Source organism: Hippoglossus stenolepis, chromosome 16 (assembly GCF_022539355.2).
Source record: "Hippoglossus stenolepis isolate QCI-W04-F060 chromosome 16, HSTE1.2, whole genome shotgun sequence".
Taxonomy (NCBI): domain Eukaryota; kingdom Metazoa; phylum Chordata; class Actinopteri; order Pleuronectiformes; family Pleuronectidae; genus Hippoglossus; species Hippoglossus stenolepis.
Genome location: NC_061498.1, coordinates 2973068 through 2991389, shown reverse-complemented (window position 1 = coordinate 2991389; position 18322 = coordinate 2973068). Strand labels below are relative to the sequence as shown.

Genomic DNA, 18322 nt, shown 5'->3' with positions numbered 1-18322 from the left:
ATAAACACACGCGAACCGCACTCAGTCGTTATGCAGGCGCGGTCGCCCTGCTCGCAGATTTGCGAACAAATTATTCACATTTACAGTGATGTGTTTTCCTGTGCCTTCAGTACTTGAACTGTGCATGTGTCGTTGCTGTGATGTGATGATTGGCTAATGGGGTTATGACTGCCGCGGTATTCACACCAGAGCGGGATTGATCGGTTAATGGCCGCGCGGTCGCTCGCTCGCTCTGACGACATTGAAATCGAAGCTAAACAAGGTGAAATTGGGTGGGTGGGGGGGGCGGGCTGTCGGAAATACCCTCTCCATATCTGCTCCGCGGAGAACTGCGCCTCTCAGACATTATGACATTACGATAACGATCCATTCAAAGTGGCCTCCGCTGCCTCGATGTTCTCGGAGCGGGGGGGAATAAAAAGCACTTTATGGTCTGAGTTCACTAGATGAACTTTATCTCTCATCCCCAGCGAGTCCGTTGTTTAATGTTTTTAGCTGCAGTCGTGGAGCTTGAATGGAAACTGTATTTCCTCTGCATGCTGCATGGGTGTGAAATAATCTGTCTCGCTCTCTCTCTCTCTCTCTCTCTCTCTCTCTCTCTTCAATTTGATTTTGCTGTGACATCATCCACTCTCTTTTTTTGGGACTGTGCACCACTCCATTTGCACCCCACCCCCTCCTCTCTCTACCGGTTTCCTCTTCTCTCAGCGTGGTGTATCAGGATGGGTTTTACGGAGCTGCGGACTTGTATGTAAGTAAACTCACCTCCCGGCGACACACCCCCTCCCTCCCCCCCTCACACCTCTCTCCTCCTGCTCCTCTTCTTCTTTTCCTCTGGGGGTGATTCTGCATGTGCCGTCCAGTCATGCCCTGCACAGAGCTGCCTGCACAAAGGTGAATGAGCCCACGATGATAAAAGGAAAACGAGCACAACACACCACAAAGATATGAGGTGTTATTTTTTTTTTGGTGTCGTTTGTTGTGGCAGAAACATCCATTATCATGCAGGTTGGAACAGGTTGATTTAAAAGTGAGGGTGACTGTGAAGGACCGAGGGACTCACCACTACAAAGGCTGCTCTGTGGGCAGATGCGACAGTGTAGAGTGTGTGTGTGTGTGTGTGTGTGTGTGTGTGTGTGTGTGTGTGTGTGTGTGTGTGTGTGTGTGTGTGTGTGTGTGTGTGTGTGTGTGTGTGTGTGTGTGTGTGTGTGTGTGTGTGTGTGTGTGTGTGTGTGTGTGTGTGTCCAGGTTGACGACGGTTGTTTCTGTTCTCTCTATAGACTAGTGTTTCAGGACTCAGTCCTTAGTCCCAGGTTGCCTCAGGTAGGCTCAACTCAACCCCGAACCCACAGTGCGCCTTGTTTCACTGCTTCCTCTGGTCTTTTAAATCATCTGCTGATCTGATCTGGAACATCTTGTGTTTTTGTTGTTTAAAAAAACAATATCCCACTACTTTAAATATGCTTTTTTTTCTTTCTACTAACTCACTGAAGTGTGTGTTTGTTCCTGGTCGTACGGGAAAAGCTTTGTTTGTTTACTAAACTGCTAAATTGCTCTGAGTGAACATTGTTCCGTCCAGTGTGTTCAAAGAGAGCCTGGTCTCTTCTGCCTGTTAGTTTTTGGAGAAATACGACACCCATCCTTATTTTGGCAAAAAAAAAAAAAAAAGAATACACCCACATTTGATAAATATAAATCAGAAAAGAAAAAAGCAATTGCAAATAATTTTTTTTACATTATTCCTTTTACAAAAATGGAGGCTACCATTCTGCAGCAGAGGTCCAGTCTGTGTCAGCCCCGGGTGCGAGATGCTCTCAAATCCTTAATAGCTGAAACGGAGAACATGGTCTCTTCCTGAATACCCCCCTTCTGACCCCTCCTGGGATGATCACTGTAGCATGTGCTGATCAAGTGCTGCATGCAGACCTTCTCTACTACAGCTCCATGCCCCCCCCCTAATTAGCCAGTTGTTTTCTGCCCCGCCCTTCGGCCTCTGCTCCATCTCCCTCGTGCCTCTTGGAGAACGCCGGCGGGGGGCGGGGGGTCTGTTGTGCTTTGCTGTACAAATGCAGTGGTGTTGTGTTGACGTATGATTCCGGGCGTGCATGCTGTGCAGGTGACTTTTAGTGTCAGTACAGGCCTCTGTGGGCGTGTTTGTTCCTGTGACCTCCTCCCTCCCCTCCTCCTCCCCTCCCCCTACATCTTCTCTCTGTTTCCTACCTCCTGAATTGTAACAACACAATAAAAAAACATAACACTGCTGTATATGTCACAAACATGTCAGACTGCAGCTTCCCTCAGTGTCCTCTGACGTTTCCCTTCATTACTCGAGTCTTGAGGCGTCTCTACGACCTCAGCTGTGGGGACATTTTGTCTTCCACGGTTTCTACCTCCCCTCTCTCCTGCAGTGATAATAACACACTCTTAACTCCACCTCCACAGTTTCCCCTCTCTCCCCCACCCCACCCCCTCTCTCTCTCTTCTAATCTCACATGCAGCACCACACCACCTCCTGCTCGCCCCACACAGAAATGCAATATACTGTATTTTATTGATAACTTATGTTTCTCAACACAAGGAGTATTTCTAAAAATATATCCATAACGTAAACATGGTGTTTTTGCAATAGACCTCGGATAATAAATCAAATATGTTAAAATATACAATAGTCGATGTGTAATATCCACAGAATTAATTTAAGTTGCACAGAGCGTTAAGTTATGTACATATTTCTGAAGGTAGTCATGTAATGTTTCCATATGATTAGTATTAAATGTCAGTATATTGCATCTTTATATTACCCCCACACACACACACACACACCAACCTCTCATCTATATCTCGGCCCAGGTGTCTTGTTCCCCCGGAGACATGTGACTAAGCTCTGTTGTGTGTGTGTCTCTAGGGAGGCTACCCTGCTGCTGCTGCCGCTGCCGCCGCCGCTTACCGCTACGCCCAGCCGACAGCCGTAGCTGGAGCAACCGCCGCTGCTGCCGCCTACAGTGACAGGTGAGGTTAACCCCAGACACACACACACACACACACACACACACACACACACACACACACACACACACACACACACACACTGTACAACGGAGCCGCTGAGGTGCAGACTGTTAGTGGAATCAGTTTCAGTCGAGATCTGAGGACGTTTTCTTTAGTAGAAAATCTAAAGATGAATCAAAGGCTGCAGGTTTAATAGATTCCAGTTTGCAGTGGCTCTTTGATAACAGAGAGAAAGTACTGGTCACAGATTCCAGTGACATATGAGGATATTTCTGCATCATTGAAGATAATTATATATACAGTGTGTAAAATGTACCTAGATTGTGATAAAGTCTTTTTTGAACTGAACCTGAGAGGCAAAGAAGTGTTTACACATGTAACCGGCTCAGTGCGGACACACTCTTTGTGTTTCCTCCAGCTCTAACAAACAACGCTCAATGCGTTTCCTTCCCTCGCACAATATTTGGAAACCCGATTCTGTTTAATTGCCGGCAGTTATCTTCGTCCCTGCTCGTACCAGTGGACGAGTGCTGCAGTGTTTACGTGTGTTGTCATGCTTGTGAGGAAACAAAACAGGGACCTAACACAAAATCAGCCTTTTGTTGTCATTTAAAAAAAAAGCTCAGATGACTTATCTCCTTTGTGTTTGTGTTGCTAGTTATGGCCGGGTTTACACTACAGATCCATACCACGCGTTAAGTCCAGCTGCTGCTGCTTACGGAGTCGGAGCCATGGTGAGAAAACTCAAGCTCTGCAACACAACTCAAACAAACCTGTGCATCCCTTGTTGATCCCTTTCTTCTGTGCTACATCCACACTACTACGTTCTGGTTTGAAAAGACTTCACTGCACCCGACGTCCACACTCCAGAGCTTTAAATACTTAAATCAGAGACGTTTGGATACGATGATGTTATACGTTGTTTTCAGGTGTATAAGTACAGACGTTGTTTATAAATGATACTGAGCTAAAGCACTTGTGAAGACGGAGATGTTTCTAGATTTAAAACCAAAGTGTGTTAGTGTGGATGTAGCCTAAGACTTGGTTCACACACACACAATGATTGTATAATTTGTGGAACTGTAGTAGAACCATGTGTGGACTGTGATTTATTGAGAAGCTCTAGAAACAAACGTACAGCTGCAATCTCACATTTTCCCACTTAACGACTCTGCCGTTCCTCTCGTCTCTTGCAGGCCAGTTTGTACCGGGCAGGATACAGTAGGTTCGCTCCGTACTAGAAACCACAAATCACACCCAAGGAATTCCACATCGCTCCAAAACACTTTTTCAAGCTCTTCGTTTGGCCGGAGCTCCCCTCCAGTTTTCTGCAGGTGGACGATCGTGACAACTCATGTGTTTTTTTGGGGTTTTTTTGTCTTTGTGTGGCGAGAGAGGTCATCGCCACATCATCAACTCCAACTCTGTTTCCACTGTCTGTCGCTCACATGGAGACAATGGGGGAAAAAAAGAAAAATAAATAAAAACCAGGAGCGTCTCTCACATAACAAGCTGGAGGCTTCGACTCTGATCTACGTGGCACAATTTAGAAACACTACAGGACCTGGAGGGAGACGACTGTTCCTGTGTGAATCCTGAACTCTACACCCCCTTTCCCCTCTGAACTCTCAGTATATCCACTGCCCTATAAGACCTGATCCCACCTATATACACATACTTTACATTTACACTCAACACCCAAGTATACAGCTTCCTCTAGTTTACATTCTCCTTTTTACGTTGACCTGCACAGAACGAGAGAACTGCCACGGCATCACTATAAAAAAAAAAAGGTACTTCTGTTTTTAAACACTACATCGATGTAAAAGCGGCGCTCTCAGAGAAGAGGCGTCCCTCTGGTTTAACTTTGTGGTAGAGGAATGGGAAAAAAAAACTAAAGAATGAAACGGCTCCACACGGAAAAGAAATATGGTTTTGTAAAGCTGGAGACGCAGATTTCAGCTGGAGGGGAACGACTGACAGAAACCACTGTTGTCCTGGTAACGCCGAACTCTACACGGGGGGGGAATATCCTTTATTTTGTCATTTCCCAACTTCCCCATCAAATGTAAAAGGAAATAAAAAAAAACACACACGAAATAATGTTTAAAAAAAAAAAAGAATTTAGAAAACGTGAAAAAGGACAAGGAAAAAAAACCAAGTGACTTTTGTTTATTCTGCAATACCTCAGTTTTTCTTTGGATTATGTTTTTCGCCGCCATCGATAAGAAGTCGCGTAGACGTGTCATTAAATATCTACATCACGTGGACGTGTTAAAGCTGTCCATCATGTTCAGTGACAGACTCACTCGCCTCAATCATTTTATCACTACAAGTGCAACACTAAGACGGGACGCGCCGGCTCCAGCTGGGAACCGACCCCGTGTCTGTCTCTGTCCATTTTGGGAATCCGGCACACTATCCCCCCCCCCCCACCTCCTCAGAGGTTCGACCTTGATCTGCTCGTAGTACTTCTTCCAAAAAAGGACTCGCTGCCTTTCTCTCCGCGTCCCCGTCGGACGGAATAAGAACCGTCGGAACACAAACAAACAAACTAGATTTAGCGAAGCAGATCTGAAGCGGAGTGGGGGGGGGGACACCCACATGGGAGAGTAAATCATCCGCCAGTCAGCCAACTGGGAACCCCTCCTGGCCAACTGAGATATTTATGCCCGTAGGCTGCTCCCTGTGTGTGTGTTTGCGTGTGTTTGTTTGTGTGTGTGTGATCTCAACTCAGCAGAACACTAGATCCCTATAGAACAGCCCAGAGGAGAACACGGCGAATCAAAGTCGACGTCGCAAACCGTGTAATAGAGTCTTGAAGTAATGAGAAGTTTCTATTTATATCCATTGTTTTCACTCGTCCACAATCATTTTTAAATCCATCACGCTCTCTGAGAGTTTCTGCTCGGAATACTTTTAAAGTTCTCTTCACCGGGCCTGTCACTCTACAGACCCGGTCTCTGTCCTATGTATTACATCTCCATATACTCTCACTATGTTGTTATTGATATTATTTTGTTTTTGCCTTTTTTTGGTTCCAAAGATTTTACTGAAGAAGCACATTTTTGGTCCTGATGTATTTCATATTTTTGTGGTTGCCTTTTTTTGTTTTTGTTTTTTGCCTTTAACTGTATGTTATGTTGTGTATCTGTGGGTAGAAGCTGTATCTTTCAGTACAGTGTCGAAACAGCACCCAGGGAAAAGTCACTGACGCTCCAAAAAGACAGAGGAAATGTCGGAAGTATTGCAGCAATTAGGGAATTCTGAACGTTGGTTTTGCTCCGGACACTAATTTATTGTCTCTCTCTCTCTCTGTTTTTGTTTTTAAATGAACACATGAAAACCGCTGTAGCTGCAGACAAGAGAAATCAGAGCAGATGGAGACGTGAGGGATTTGCAGAAATGCGGAGGTAGACACGTGAGGAGGTTTTGCGTTGGGGTTTGGCAGCCGGGCCAAATGACAGGCAAAGTAAATGTGGGAGAAATGTCCGCACAATGAGGAAAGGGCCCTGTTGCCCAGCAGTGGCCACCTTTTTAGAACAATGGAACAATGCGGTGAGTCGAGGGACATTGTGGCAGTGAAGGTGAGAAGCTGAGCCGTTTATCATTAGCTGACAGGACAACAACATCCCCTGCCGTCTGTTCTTTTTTAGTTTTCCAGGGGGGATACAGTGCGCTCAGGGCGGAGCGGACAGTGTGAGGAGGGCTAATGTTGTTTTGTATGATTGTGAACTGTGTGCAGTAGGTCCAATAAGTATTTTCAATGCCCATTACCTCTTTTTTTTTTTGTCTTATTCTCCCTTACAAGTATTATCATACGTGTTGCTATGCATGCTTTTTCTGAGAGAGGAAGGGTGTCGGTCAGAGAATCTTTTCGTTTGTGCATGAATTCAAATCATAGTGCTGGAGGAGGACTGGTGTGGCGTTTACATAGCAGGAGGAAGGCCGTTATGTAAAGTGAGGTGACGCGAGTGATGGAGGAATCTCAGTGAAGGTCCAGCACAGTGTCTGGGTGGGGGAGGGGGGGGAGAGGCAAGCGCCTGCGGTCGCTTTATGGAACTTGATTTGGTCCACTTCGATAATCTGGGTTATCTCCGCTCTGCGCCTCTGTGGTCGTCGTGATTATCACCAGTCGCGGCAGATGTGTAAAGTTTAATTTGGCGTGTCTGGACCCCTGTGGTTCGCTTTTTATAACGAAGGTAAATCTCAAATTAAAACGACGACGACGACACCGGGCCCATCAGAACCATAATTCTGCCTTAAGCTTGTCTGTTAAGAAATGTTTGTGCGCCGAGACGAGGCCGCTGTCGTCTACAGAGAATTATTGAGAACGTGCCCGTGGAGAGAAGCTCATTTAGCAACGTCTCCACCTCACCTGCCCAGTCGGCAGAAGCTGGTGTGGAGGGGGGGGTGTACTGGGCGTCTGTGGTGCAGCTGCCGCGACTCCTCTGCTTGGTTTTGTCTCCTCAAACTGGAGTAAATCTTCTTTGCAAGGCTGCGAAACAACAGGCGCCGAGTTGTGCTGGAACGCCACAGAGGTCAGACGTCTCCTCGGCCGCTGACCCCCGACTCGCTGCACCGAGCTGGAGGTGACCCAGTGGGAGTTTTTGTACAGGGATTTAATAAATGGGTTTGAATTGCATGTGGAGGCTTTTTTTTTTAAATGTCACATGCTCTTAAAAGCTCATTTATCCAAGTGATTTTTTTCTTTTCTTTCAATAAGTGACATGTATTTTTCTCACAATGTTTTATTTTGCCATCCTTGTGTCTGCCCTCTGTTTATTCTCTTCATTATTATTGAATGTATATAATAATAAATAAACTGTTTGGTTTTTACTCTGGTCTCCGGAGACTTTATTACCTGTGTGACCCTCGTGCATTGTCCAGATGTTTGATGGAGCACGTTCCCACACAGGTTTGATTCCAGCTGGTAACCATCAGGTTATTTCCTTTCCCATGATTGTCTTATCAATTTCTTTGCAGCGTTCGGCTGGAACCAGCCTGTTCAGTCAGGGCGGAGGCGGCTGTAGCTATTCGATGGTGTTTCTGATGCATCCGGCTGCAGGGATGTGGATGAAACAACAACCCGAGTGTCCTCAGACTCTCGGCATCAGCTGGTGTGAGTCACAGGACCGATGAGGGCCAGCGATTGCACATGATTAACACGGCTCCGCTGGGCCTGCAGTGGTGTCGACTCTTGACTTTTGTTCCTCCGGACTGAATCCGCCGCTCACATCGCTGCCGGCGGGGGGGGAGACAGACAATCTGGAACAATCTTTAATTGCATCTGCAGTTAATGGCCGTAAATGTGACGGGAAAACCTCATATCCCTGCTAATTGCTCTAATGCACAAGAGGCCAATTGGCAATTTAATGGCACGCTCTCTGTGAGTAATTGAAGTCGGGCTAATTGGAAGAATAGATTGAAGGCTGTGAGATAAGAGGAGTGTGGGGGTAGATTGTATCTGTTGGAGGGAGGAAGTGACCTTAGTGGATCAGAGAGGCACTACAGGTCGATGTGGGCGGAGCATAAATACCAAAACTTTAACAACGTGACTTATTAATGTAGAGTTTTAAATATTAAAGGTGAAATCGAATGATTTCCTGTAACGACGCCGTAAAAATCACCTGGAAACAACTTTTACTACTTCTGTTCAGTTTTCACTCTTTCAACTCGTTATGCCCCGACATTGCCCCCTGGTGGTTTAACTTTGCTACTACACTTGAGGTGGAGGCTCCAGTTTGCAGCAGGCGTCGGGAAACATGGTTCTAGTTGAGAAGGTAATTATCCCAATATCTTTCCATCCTGAAGGTTCAGTGTGTATTAATGTGTATTTATAGTGTTATTAATACTCTGTGTGAGGTTTAATACACAATGGATCAAACTCATATGTTAAAGGTTTTCATGTTTATCAAATGTTTTGTCATGAAGAAGAAAAACGTCTTAATGTGGCTGCAACTAACGATTAATGAGTTTAACCAACAACATCAAACCAAAGATATTAAGTTTACTTTTCTTAAAGGATTAACAACTATAACCAGTTTATAATTAAACATTTGGAAAAAGGGTTAAATAAATTGATTAACAGAAAAAGAAGCTGATTTGATTTTATGCTCATTGAACATTTGATTATCATACGTGTTAAATCTGTGAATTATTTCCTGGGAAAAGAATGAAAATAGTGAAAAACGCTCTATTTCACTTTGTTATTTCTGGAACTGATCCCGGTTCCGTGACCTATAACACATCTGTCCACCAGGTTTCATGCTAATTGGTCCGGAGAGTTTTGTGTAAATTTGGTGGACGATAATAATTCCAGGCTTTTACAGATGAATCTTTTATTGTCGTCACTTGTCACACAAATGTATAAAATTACAAATTGGGATGAGTCATACCTCGTACTCCTCATATATTTATATACACACTGAACACGTGTACTGTTAATGCTGCAGCACAGTGAGTTTGAATATGTCTCCTCCTCTGCTGGCTCCTTCCCTCCGTCTCCTTTCTGCTCCTCTCAGCAGTTTGGCACCTTCACAGCGACAGTTTCACGCCTCCTCCACCACCTCGGGGCTTTTATATACACACCCCATCTCAGCCGGACTCACAACGTGCACGTCGTGAACATCCACTTCTGCTGAGTTTCTGTCGTGTGGATTTCCCAACCAGGAGCAAACTAAGACAATCTGACCCCATCCGGCCTCCGTGAAGAAACCCGGATGAGCCGCGTGCTGCCGAGTCTTCTTCTCTGGGACGAAGCATTTTACGTCCACGTGGGTTTGAAATGACATTCGTTTAAACACGATGCAGAAATATTTACATTTGCACGAGAAACGATTCAAGGCGTTCGTTGGCGAGTTGTTTAATCTTCTTGGGAATATTCATCGGAAGGTTCCCTGTAGTTGGCCTCCGGGCGAGGGATGGTGTAATCCTTGTCAGGGTCGATATCCTGAAACAGACACACACACACACACAGTTTATCATGTCACTGCAGTAAATGTTCATGGTAAATTGTGCGTTCGTTAACCTCACAATGCAACGTGGCTATAATCGTCTCCAGTGGTGAAAAGGTCACGGAGCCCTAATTGCAGAGTGTGTGGAGGCACATTGTGAATCCTGGTGGTTTATTACTCACTGTCATGGAGAATCCAGACTCGTAGGGCGAGCGCAGCGAGGCGTCGGTTCTCCTGCCTGAAGGAGGAGGAGGAGGAGGAGGAGACGCATGATGCAGTTAATTATCGGTTCATTACAGACGATTCATCACAGACTGATCCCCAAACTCCCTCTGATGTTCAGGCCCCACATTCATCTGGGCTCACGGTTGTGTTTTAACAGAAAGGATGTGAATGTGGATTTGTCGTCCATCGTCGGTCATGATAATGTTTCTCCTGCTCTATTGTTGTTTGTACAGGAAATAAAAAGAAACAACACTTTCCTCCCTCTGCAGATGAAAATCAAACACACCCCTTGTTCAGTTTGTTTTGTAGTTAAACCTTTTTCTTTCGACCAGCAGCTGGGTTGTGTGTTGTGTGTTGTGTGTTGTGTGTTTGCAGAGTCTCGTCAAGTTGAGCTGCTGCTTCATTATTTACCATGACTACAATATTGCCTCCACCAGGGATGTTGTGTTTTTACCCCTGTTCACGTTTCTGTGTTTGTTCGGATCAGGGGACGGATCCAGGAGGTTTTTAACTTTCTTTAATATTGTGAGATGAGACGTTTTTCTCAGGGAAAAGTTCGTGGATCTTCAAAAATCTGGCAAATGTAGAGAACTGATATCTTTGAGTGTGTGAAATTTGAATGTTTGACATTTTCAAGTCTTAATCCGCCCTCTAGCTGCTGTTCAGATGAAGTTTCATACTCTCACTTAAATGTAATTTAATCTGTAGAGAAAACATGGATTTGATGGATCATAGGCTCCTGCTATTAGGATATTTATGGTAATAGGATAAATTATTTAATTGATCAACAGAAAATCAATCAGCTGCTTTTCCTGGAATCGACGAGTCATTCAAGATATTTTTGCCAAACTGTTAAAATATAGATATTACTGTTAATTCTTTATAAACGTAAACTGATTTAACTGATTATCTTTATTTTGAGGTCAGATATTGATGATGAAGGATTGAGTTTTGTTCCTGAGTGAAGGTCGTGTTTTTAAATTCTTTATGACAATTAAACATGATGTTGATTTATTTTTAAAGCCCAGTACTCCCCTTGTCTCACTTCTTCTTCTTCTCCTTCTTCTTACCTCTCCTGTTCTCTCCATCCGACTCAAAGCTTCCGTTTTCTCTTCCCTCCTTCGGACTCCTCAGCCCTGGGATGTCGGCGCTGGGGCTGGTCCAGCCGGCGAAGCTCAGCGGGAGTTCCTGGGCCTTTGCCTCGCCCCTGCAGAGGAAGGACACCTGGGACAACCCGTGTCCCATCAGTAAGGCCCAGCCGTTGGCCACCAGCACGATGCTCAGCACCGGGTCGTCCCACTTAGGCCGGCGGTCCAACTTCGGGTTCCCTCTGGTGAGCATAGTGATCCACACCACCCAGATGCCGGCGGACAGCAGCAGTGTGAGGAAGACCATGGCGGCCTGTTGTCTCCCCTGCTGGTTGGTGGGCCCGGTGTAGTTGTAGCTGTACGTGGAGCAGGAGCGGCACAGGAAGTGCATGGAGAGGATGAAGCTGATGGCCAGGAGGCACAGCACGTAGATCTGCAGCATGACAAACTCCTCCTGGCTGTACTCGCACGGCCTCTTGTCCCGCACCAGCACGAGGATCAGCCACTGTGTGGAGATGATGACCTGCACGGCGAAGAGCCCCAGGGCCACGGCGGGCTCCCCCCAGCCCCGGGCCGCCGCGAAGCCCAGCAGGGCGAGACAGCGAGCCAGCAGGCAGGAGAAGGCCAGGGAGAAGAGCACGCTGAAGAGGAAGATCCTGGTGGGGCAGGTCTGAGAGGTGAGGCGGATGATGAAGGCGAAGGTCAGGCCGAAGATCCCGGCCGTGGCAAACAAGAACATGGACATGCAGGCCACCGTGCCCCCGATGCTGCTGCGCTGAGTCTTAGATGAGACACAGATCCAGAGGGACCAGAGCAGCAGGCCCAACAGGAGGCCCATGCTGAAGAGGAAGCCCGAGGAGGCCAGGGTCTCCAGTACGATCCCCCATGCCGCCCGGCGGTCACACAGGTACCTGTAGACGGGGTGCAGTCCTTTGCCGCAGCCTGGCACACCCTTCAGGGAGGTGACGTTGGAGGAACCAGAGGATGTGGCTGTGGTGTTGATTGAGGGACCGGTTGAGCTGCTGTTGGCCGACTGGCTCAGACAGGTGAGGTAGAGGAGGAGGAGGAGGAGCGAGAGAAGGGATTTGTGCTTCACAGATAAAAAGGCCATGTTCATCTCGGTAATCCACGCAGGGATTCAGTCCTTCCTCTAAACCCCTCTTTGATAAGGCAGGTGGGTTTTACTCTGCTGGAACAAAACAGCACAAAATATTGAAGCTGTGTTGACGGAGGACAGACGCAATGGAGGACAGGATAACTGGAAAATAAAGAAACGGGGTTTGACAGCGACGGTGCAAGAGAACAGGAGGAGGGAGTGTGTAAACATGTCAGAACAAGGCGGAGGAGAGCGTGAGCCAAGACGCTGAGTGGAGAAGGAGAAGAGTGTAGCATGTAGTTCAGGTCGGGACAGAGCGTGAGCGCTGGTGGATTAAAGTTCATATGTGACGGATAGAGATGTTCACCCCTGATAAGTCGACTGTCACTTCCTCTAGCCGCTGACTAGAGCTTTTGTTTTGGCCTCGGAGCTTCAAAGATGAACATCTGTAGGTTTTAATATGAACCAAACCTGAAAAACTGTATAAAACAATTGCTGCTCTTCAATTTAGTCTTATTTCTATGTTTGATATCAGAGAATCGTGGATTTGAGGCTCTGGATGTGATTGTTGTCTCATTATAAAAGCTGCTATAACTCCAGAAAACTTTTACTCTAAAGAAAACATCTATATCTGAGTGGTGACTATGACATAAACTATTAAAGGTGCACATCACAATAAGAGGCCGAGTCTCAAACCTCTATTAGAAAACAGCCACTTACCTTTTTTTATCCTCTGGGATGTGAGTCTTTAATTTGACGCCTCGCTCGCTGTCTCTATCCCGACGATGTGTCCATGTCTCCGCCAGGACGAGGTAACAGGAAGAGCTCGGGATGAGGAAGAGCGGCGAAGCTGCTGGAGCCGACGGGGAGAGAGAGAGAGGATTGTTTTCACCTCACCTCAACAGGTTGGGCAAGAGCAAGAGAAACCTGCACCCCTTACTCATACCTTCCATTCAGACCCCTCCTGTTCCTCCTTCTCCCCTGTGCCCCTCCCTCAGAGAATAGGTGGGGCACACACACACCTTCAGGTTATGATCCACACACAGACACACACAGACACAGAGACACACAGACACACACAGACACACACAGGCAGGGAGAGATCACTCCTCCCCCAGTTTATGGATCCAATTTCCCACAAGAATTTGCAGAGATGTTCCGTCATGTGAAAACAAAGGGGTGAGGAGCAGGCTGGGATGGGGGGGTGAGGAGCAGGCTGCGATGGGGGGGGGGTGAGTTGCAGGGTGAGTCCAAGTGACTCAACAGAACAGGACCGGGCCGTCGCCGTAGTTACAGGTAAATCACAGCAACAACAGATTGACATTGGTGCGCTTAGCCGCAGGGGAGAAGTGTCAGGAGTCGAGAGAGTGTTCTCCAACCGTTTGTCTTTTTTTTTTACAAGTCTACACGCAACGCCTCGACTCGTGCCTGCACACGCACAGAGTCTAGAAGCTGCGCTCACTTCCCATCTGCAGTCGACACTCGGGTGCTGCAGCAGCCACGAGGGACAGGAGCTCGATCTCTTTTAAACAAACATAAACCTGTGTTTTTTACGGAATATTCTAAAAGCACTAACGTCTCCCCGGTGTGTCCTTTTGACGAGCTGGAGGAATTCAAGCATGACGGGGGAAACATTTGTGTTCAGACGCCACCGGTGCAGATAAGGGGATTGTTATTTTGCAGAGAAACCATGGCAACCTGGATGGGAAGGATGCTGTTTGGACAATAGCAGCGTTGAGGGACAGTGGTGGACGCCATGTGGTTTCGGGGGTTTGATGAATGTCTTGTTTTGGGGCCTCGAGTTTTGGGGCCACAGCGTTTACGGATGGTAAAGTTCGTCCGTTTTCAGTCTTCAGAGGATGAACCCAACTGATTTCATTGTCTCACAGTTGCCGCTGGTAACTAAGAATCCTCATGTAAAACTCACCAGGTGATTTGTTAATCCATGATCCTGCCTCGTGAAGACGGTGACATCTTTATGGATGTTTTAACGGCCTCTGACACGGGTCGGATTTCCCTCGTTATTTGTCCCCGTTAGCTGAGAAAGGTTGTGAAGCTCAGACCTGTTGTGTCTCCGGCTGGGATGTGTGTGATTCATCCTTCCTCACCTGTTATACCTCCCTCTTCTCGTGTCTTACCAATGTCTTACATCCATGTAGAGAATCCTGATATCACACCTAACTACTGTATAATGTCAAGATGATTGACTTTGAACAGAGAAACATTACGTCATGAAGCCTGGAGGATGTAGTCAGGTCTTCATTCGACTGCACTGTGTGATTTGTGAGTTGGATCTGAGATGATAAAGAGAAGTTTCCAGTTACATTTGCAATCGGTTTGTTTCCCGTTTCCATCAAAGAGCTGTGACGATTCGAGGCAGCTTAAAATCATCAGCAGTAATTATTATTAGTTCTCAGAAAGTGCAGTAAACAAGACGTAGAAGAAGCAGAGTTAATCTCAGATTAGTGATATCGTTATGTTAATATTTTCATCCTCTTACTTCTGATTTATTTAAAACCCAACGTGTTTTATTTATTTATGTATTTAGATGTTTGAGGAAATAAAGAGGGACGACATGATTACTAAAAATAGACACATTTTACTGCAGCTATCAGAACAAGTCACAGTACAGCTCGTGTGTTAGTGTGATTGAAATACAAAACCTACGGAATATACCTTTTATTTCATTTGTTCTCTAAGGAGGGATTGAAACAGCAGCAAGGAGAGAGGGAGGTGGAGGGGGGGCTGAAGGGGAGTTCCTCCTCCGTGATCACGTGAAAGTGCATTGTAGTTTGTTTTAGTTTTTTTTGCCAATTGGCGGCGCGTCGCACCTTCTCCTTGCATCTCGTGGTGTTTACAGCCGCCGTGTGCACAAGGAGTAGAAAATACAATGCAGAGACAAAAAGAGGGAGGAAGTACAAAAGGTAAGACAGACGACGAGGTCAAAAGGTTCAACTGAGCGCAAAAATATTTACATTTTTATAGACAGCTAGAAGCAAATACAGGCTAGTGTTAACTTGTGTTTTGCTTGCGTCCATTGCCGAGGGTGAGGAGGGGGAGAGGGGTGAGGAGAGAGCACTCGTAGAGGGACGAAGGGGGATCGGGTGTGTGGAGTTGTTTTTCTCGTCTTCTCATTTCAAGTATGTATATATATATATATATTTATATACTGTACACAGTATCATATCATAATAATATCAATAATAATGATATAAAAATAAGAACATTATTATACCTCCACTCAGTGGAGTAAAGCATGAGGTAGACAGACGAGAGGGCGTTAGGGGGTTTGCTGGCAGCCTTATCGCGGCGTGGCCAGCCGAGGCGGAGAGAAGGCCGGGTAACGAGGACGAGACGGAGGAGAGGTGCAGACGAGCGAGGAAGGCAGGAGGCAGCAGGTTTAGATGATCCCGTATTTGGCCAAGTCGCTGAGCTCCATGTCGCCGAAGGCTTCCCATGGGCACACCACCGTGATGTCTGTGCCGAGGCCCTCCATGCCGGGGATGTCGTCACCGAAGCTGGAAAAGAGCGAAGAGACACGTCAGGACCAGAAGAGACTCGACATCACTCCAGCAAATATCAAGGTTTATGTATGTAAATGACGTTAAAGGGTCCTTACCCCTTCTGGCCTGGTTTGGGGGCCTTGCTCTTGAAAGTACGGGTCTGCCTCTGCTTGAACTTGGGGGGCCCCTTCTTGGGTGTGGTGGGGCCGCTTGTTGCGCTGGGGGCCAGGGCGCTTCCTGCTGGGGGGCTGGCGTTCATTTCTGCTGAGGGTCTCTGAAACACAGGGGGGGGCATCTTTGAGTTTGTATCATCACACATGCGCTTCCTCCCAGTTTCCCTCTGTCGGTTGTGTCCCCCCCCCCCCCTCTCTCTCTCTCTGTTAATCCTGTTTCCTCTCAGCTCTCAATGCCAATCAGTGGAGATTATGCAGATTAGTCTGGGCGGACAGATTAGCTCTAATCCCGCTCCGATCCTCAGCGGACTAATTGCCCTTCCCGAACAAACGGGGGTGCGGCTTCTGTTCTTAACCTCAAACTTTGTTCCTGCCCAGATTTAAATGCAGCTGCCGACATGTGACGTGGTGGAAATCAAAGATTACGTTTAGGATTATGACCGAATCGCGAAGCGCTGCAGTGACGTGATGGAGGACGGCCGTGTTGGGTTCAGACTCAAACTGTATCTTGCATAATCTTCACTTCTCGCCCCCCACCCCCCCTCCTCTGACGGCTGACACTGTTAATCCCAATCAGGTAGTTCTGTCCGAGGTGGAACACGGCGTTCAGCGCCAGCAGCAGATCAACGCTCCCTGCGTACGAAGTGATCGGCCATCTGCTGCTGACTGTTGCCCTCAGTGTCAATCCTCTTTCCTGCAGGCTTTAGAAAACACACACACCTGTTCTCCTCTCCGAGTTTCTCTTAAACTATTGACTCAATCTGTATAAATTCCTTAGGATTCACCAAGATTTGTATAACTTGAGTTCTTCTATTCCTCCCTGTGGTGTTCTTTTATTTAGCGTTGAACTATGCGACTGTCTGTGTTGTAATATAAAATAAAAATTCAAAAAACAGAAGTAAAACATTTGTCTTTTGTAAGAAAAAAATGCAGCAATTTGAAAGCACAGAAAAAGTAGAAAATGTCAGATTTCTCTTCTTCTTCACTCCTTGAATATTAGTTCGTCTTCGTCATCAGGGTCAAACTCGTCCTCATCAGTCATGTCTCACTTAGCAATATAAATATATATATATATAAATATAAATACTCATGTAGGAGCAGTGTCTCAGTGAGTCGGGTCGTTCGGGTCGTTGAGGTCGAAGCAGCAGAATTAGTTCTCACCTGTTGTCACAGATTTCCCGCGAGGCCACCGCCGATCTCTACTCACAGCTGCTTCTGTCCGACTGTGTGAAGATGAGCTGCCTCCGCCGGGCTTTTATATCTTCATCGGTAATCCCCCCACCCCCACCCCGACCTCCTCTTTCCAGTCACATGGAGCCAAAACTTTTCCACCAGGCCAACCCCCCCCAGCCCTCCCCACCTGTGAGGGCAGATGTCAGAGATCAGTCTGGGAGGGTTTTATTGGGCTTATCCACGTGAAGCTCAGCGAGTCTGCGTGAAGCTGAGGAGACGACCTGCTGCTCGCGGTTCACGTCCATGTGAGACGCTGATCTCACATGTGCCGTCGCTTGTTGTTGTTCTGAGGGAACAATGACAAACGTGCGTTCAGAGACGAAGGGACAATCGTGATAAGAGACAAATATACTTTGATATAATCCTGATTAATAGTGGCTTCTTCTTTCTGTAAGAGAAGTTGGATGTTTAACTACTCAACTTATTTACAACTTATGTATTTAATAACCCAAGTTTTTATCAGGTTCTTATTTCTGTTGTCACTAGATGTTCAAATGATGAAGATGAAGGAATCTCCCTCATCTTCATCGACATACACGTGATATGTCAGAGGACGTAGAAAGAGAACCGCCCTTAACTGGTTTTACGATTGGAACTAGATTGTGATATGGAGACATTTGCAAAGATCATCATTTTTATGTTCACTTCGATTCCCTTTCATCGCATTTCTTTCAATTCAGAGTTAATCATGTGCCAATTTGTAATGTCCTCCGAGCCTCAGAGCCTGAGTTTGGCAGCGTCACTGTGGGAGAGCTGGGGCCAGAGCGAGAGGACCAGTGGCGTCATGTAATCAAACTGAGAAACACAAGTCAGGTGTTCGCTCCTGACACGAGACACGTTCACACGGACGCTGATATTCTGACATTAACTCGATTCAAAACAATAGTCTGAAGAAGAAACAGACATTTTCTGATTTACCTCAAAGGAAATAATGATCAGAATAAGCAATAATCAACAAAAAGCAGGTTTGGACTTCGGGCAAATGTGCCTCACTCCGTCCGACGTGTCGTTTATCATCATTAGGAAAATGATAGATGAT

At 46.5% G+C, this 18322-nt stretch overlaps 3 protein-coding genes across 6 annotated transcripts in view; 1 reads left to right on the top strand and 2 right to left on the bottom strand.

Annotated features, from left to right (window-relative positions):
• The window catches only part of LOC118123169 (RNA binding protein fox-1 homolog 2), a 42649-nt gene extending 34801 nt beyond the window's left edge, over positions 1-7848 (top strand). For all 3 annotated transcript variants that reach the window (XM_035180363.2, XM_035180362.2, XM_035180364.2), the window contains 4 exons: positions 709-751; positions 2906-3009; positions 3668-3743; positions 4206-7848. In XM_035180363.2, the coding sequence (XP_035036254.1) occupies positions 709-751; positions 2906-3009; positions 3668-3743; positions 4206-4250 (268 nt within the window). In that variant the 3' untranslated portion in view covers positions 4251-7848. The remainder of the gene's footprint in view (positions 1-708; positions 752-2905; positions 3010-3667; positions 3744-4205) is intronic.
• Positions 7849-9333: 1485 nt separating this feature from the next.
• On the bottom strand, positions 9334-13428 carry LOC118123171 (retinoic acid-induced protein 3). 2 transcript variants are annotated; one of them, XM_035180366.2, is made up of 5 exons: positions 13321-13428; positions 13095-13227; positions 11261-12467; positions 10148-10203; positions 9334-9961 (listed from the first exon to the last, which is right to left on the bottom strand). In XM_035180366.2, the coding sequence occupies exons 3-5, from the start codon at positions 12393-12395 to the stop codon at positions 9875-9877; spliced, it is 1278 nt and encodes a 425-aa protein (XP_035036257.2). In that variant the 5' UTR covers positions 12396-12467; positions 13095-13227; positions 13321-13428; the 3' UTR covers positions 9334-9874. The 2 variants fall into 2 exon arrangements, with proteins under 2 accessions (XP_035036257.2, XP_035036256.2); XM_035180365.2 differs by having other exon boundaries at positions 11261-12464; positions 13095-13424.
• A 1525-nt stretch (positions 13429-14953) lies between these two features.
• LOC118123189 (retinal cone rhodopsin-sensitive cGMP 3',5'-cyclic phosphodiesterase subunit gamma) lies at positions 14954-17344 on the bottom strand. Its single transcript, XM_035180394.2, has 3 exons — positions 17212-17344; positions 15994-16151; positions 14954-15892 (listed from the first exon to the last, which is right to left on the bottom strand). Exons 2-3 carry the CDS (start codon positions 16134-16136, stop codon positions 15775-15777), a joined length of 261 nt encoding a protein of 86 aa, XP_035036285.1. The 5' UTR covers positions 16137-16151; positions 17212-17344; the 3' UTR covers positions 14954-15774.
• Positions 17345-18322: the final 978 nt, after the last annotated feature.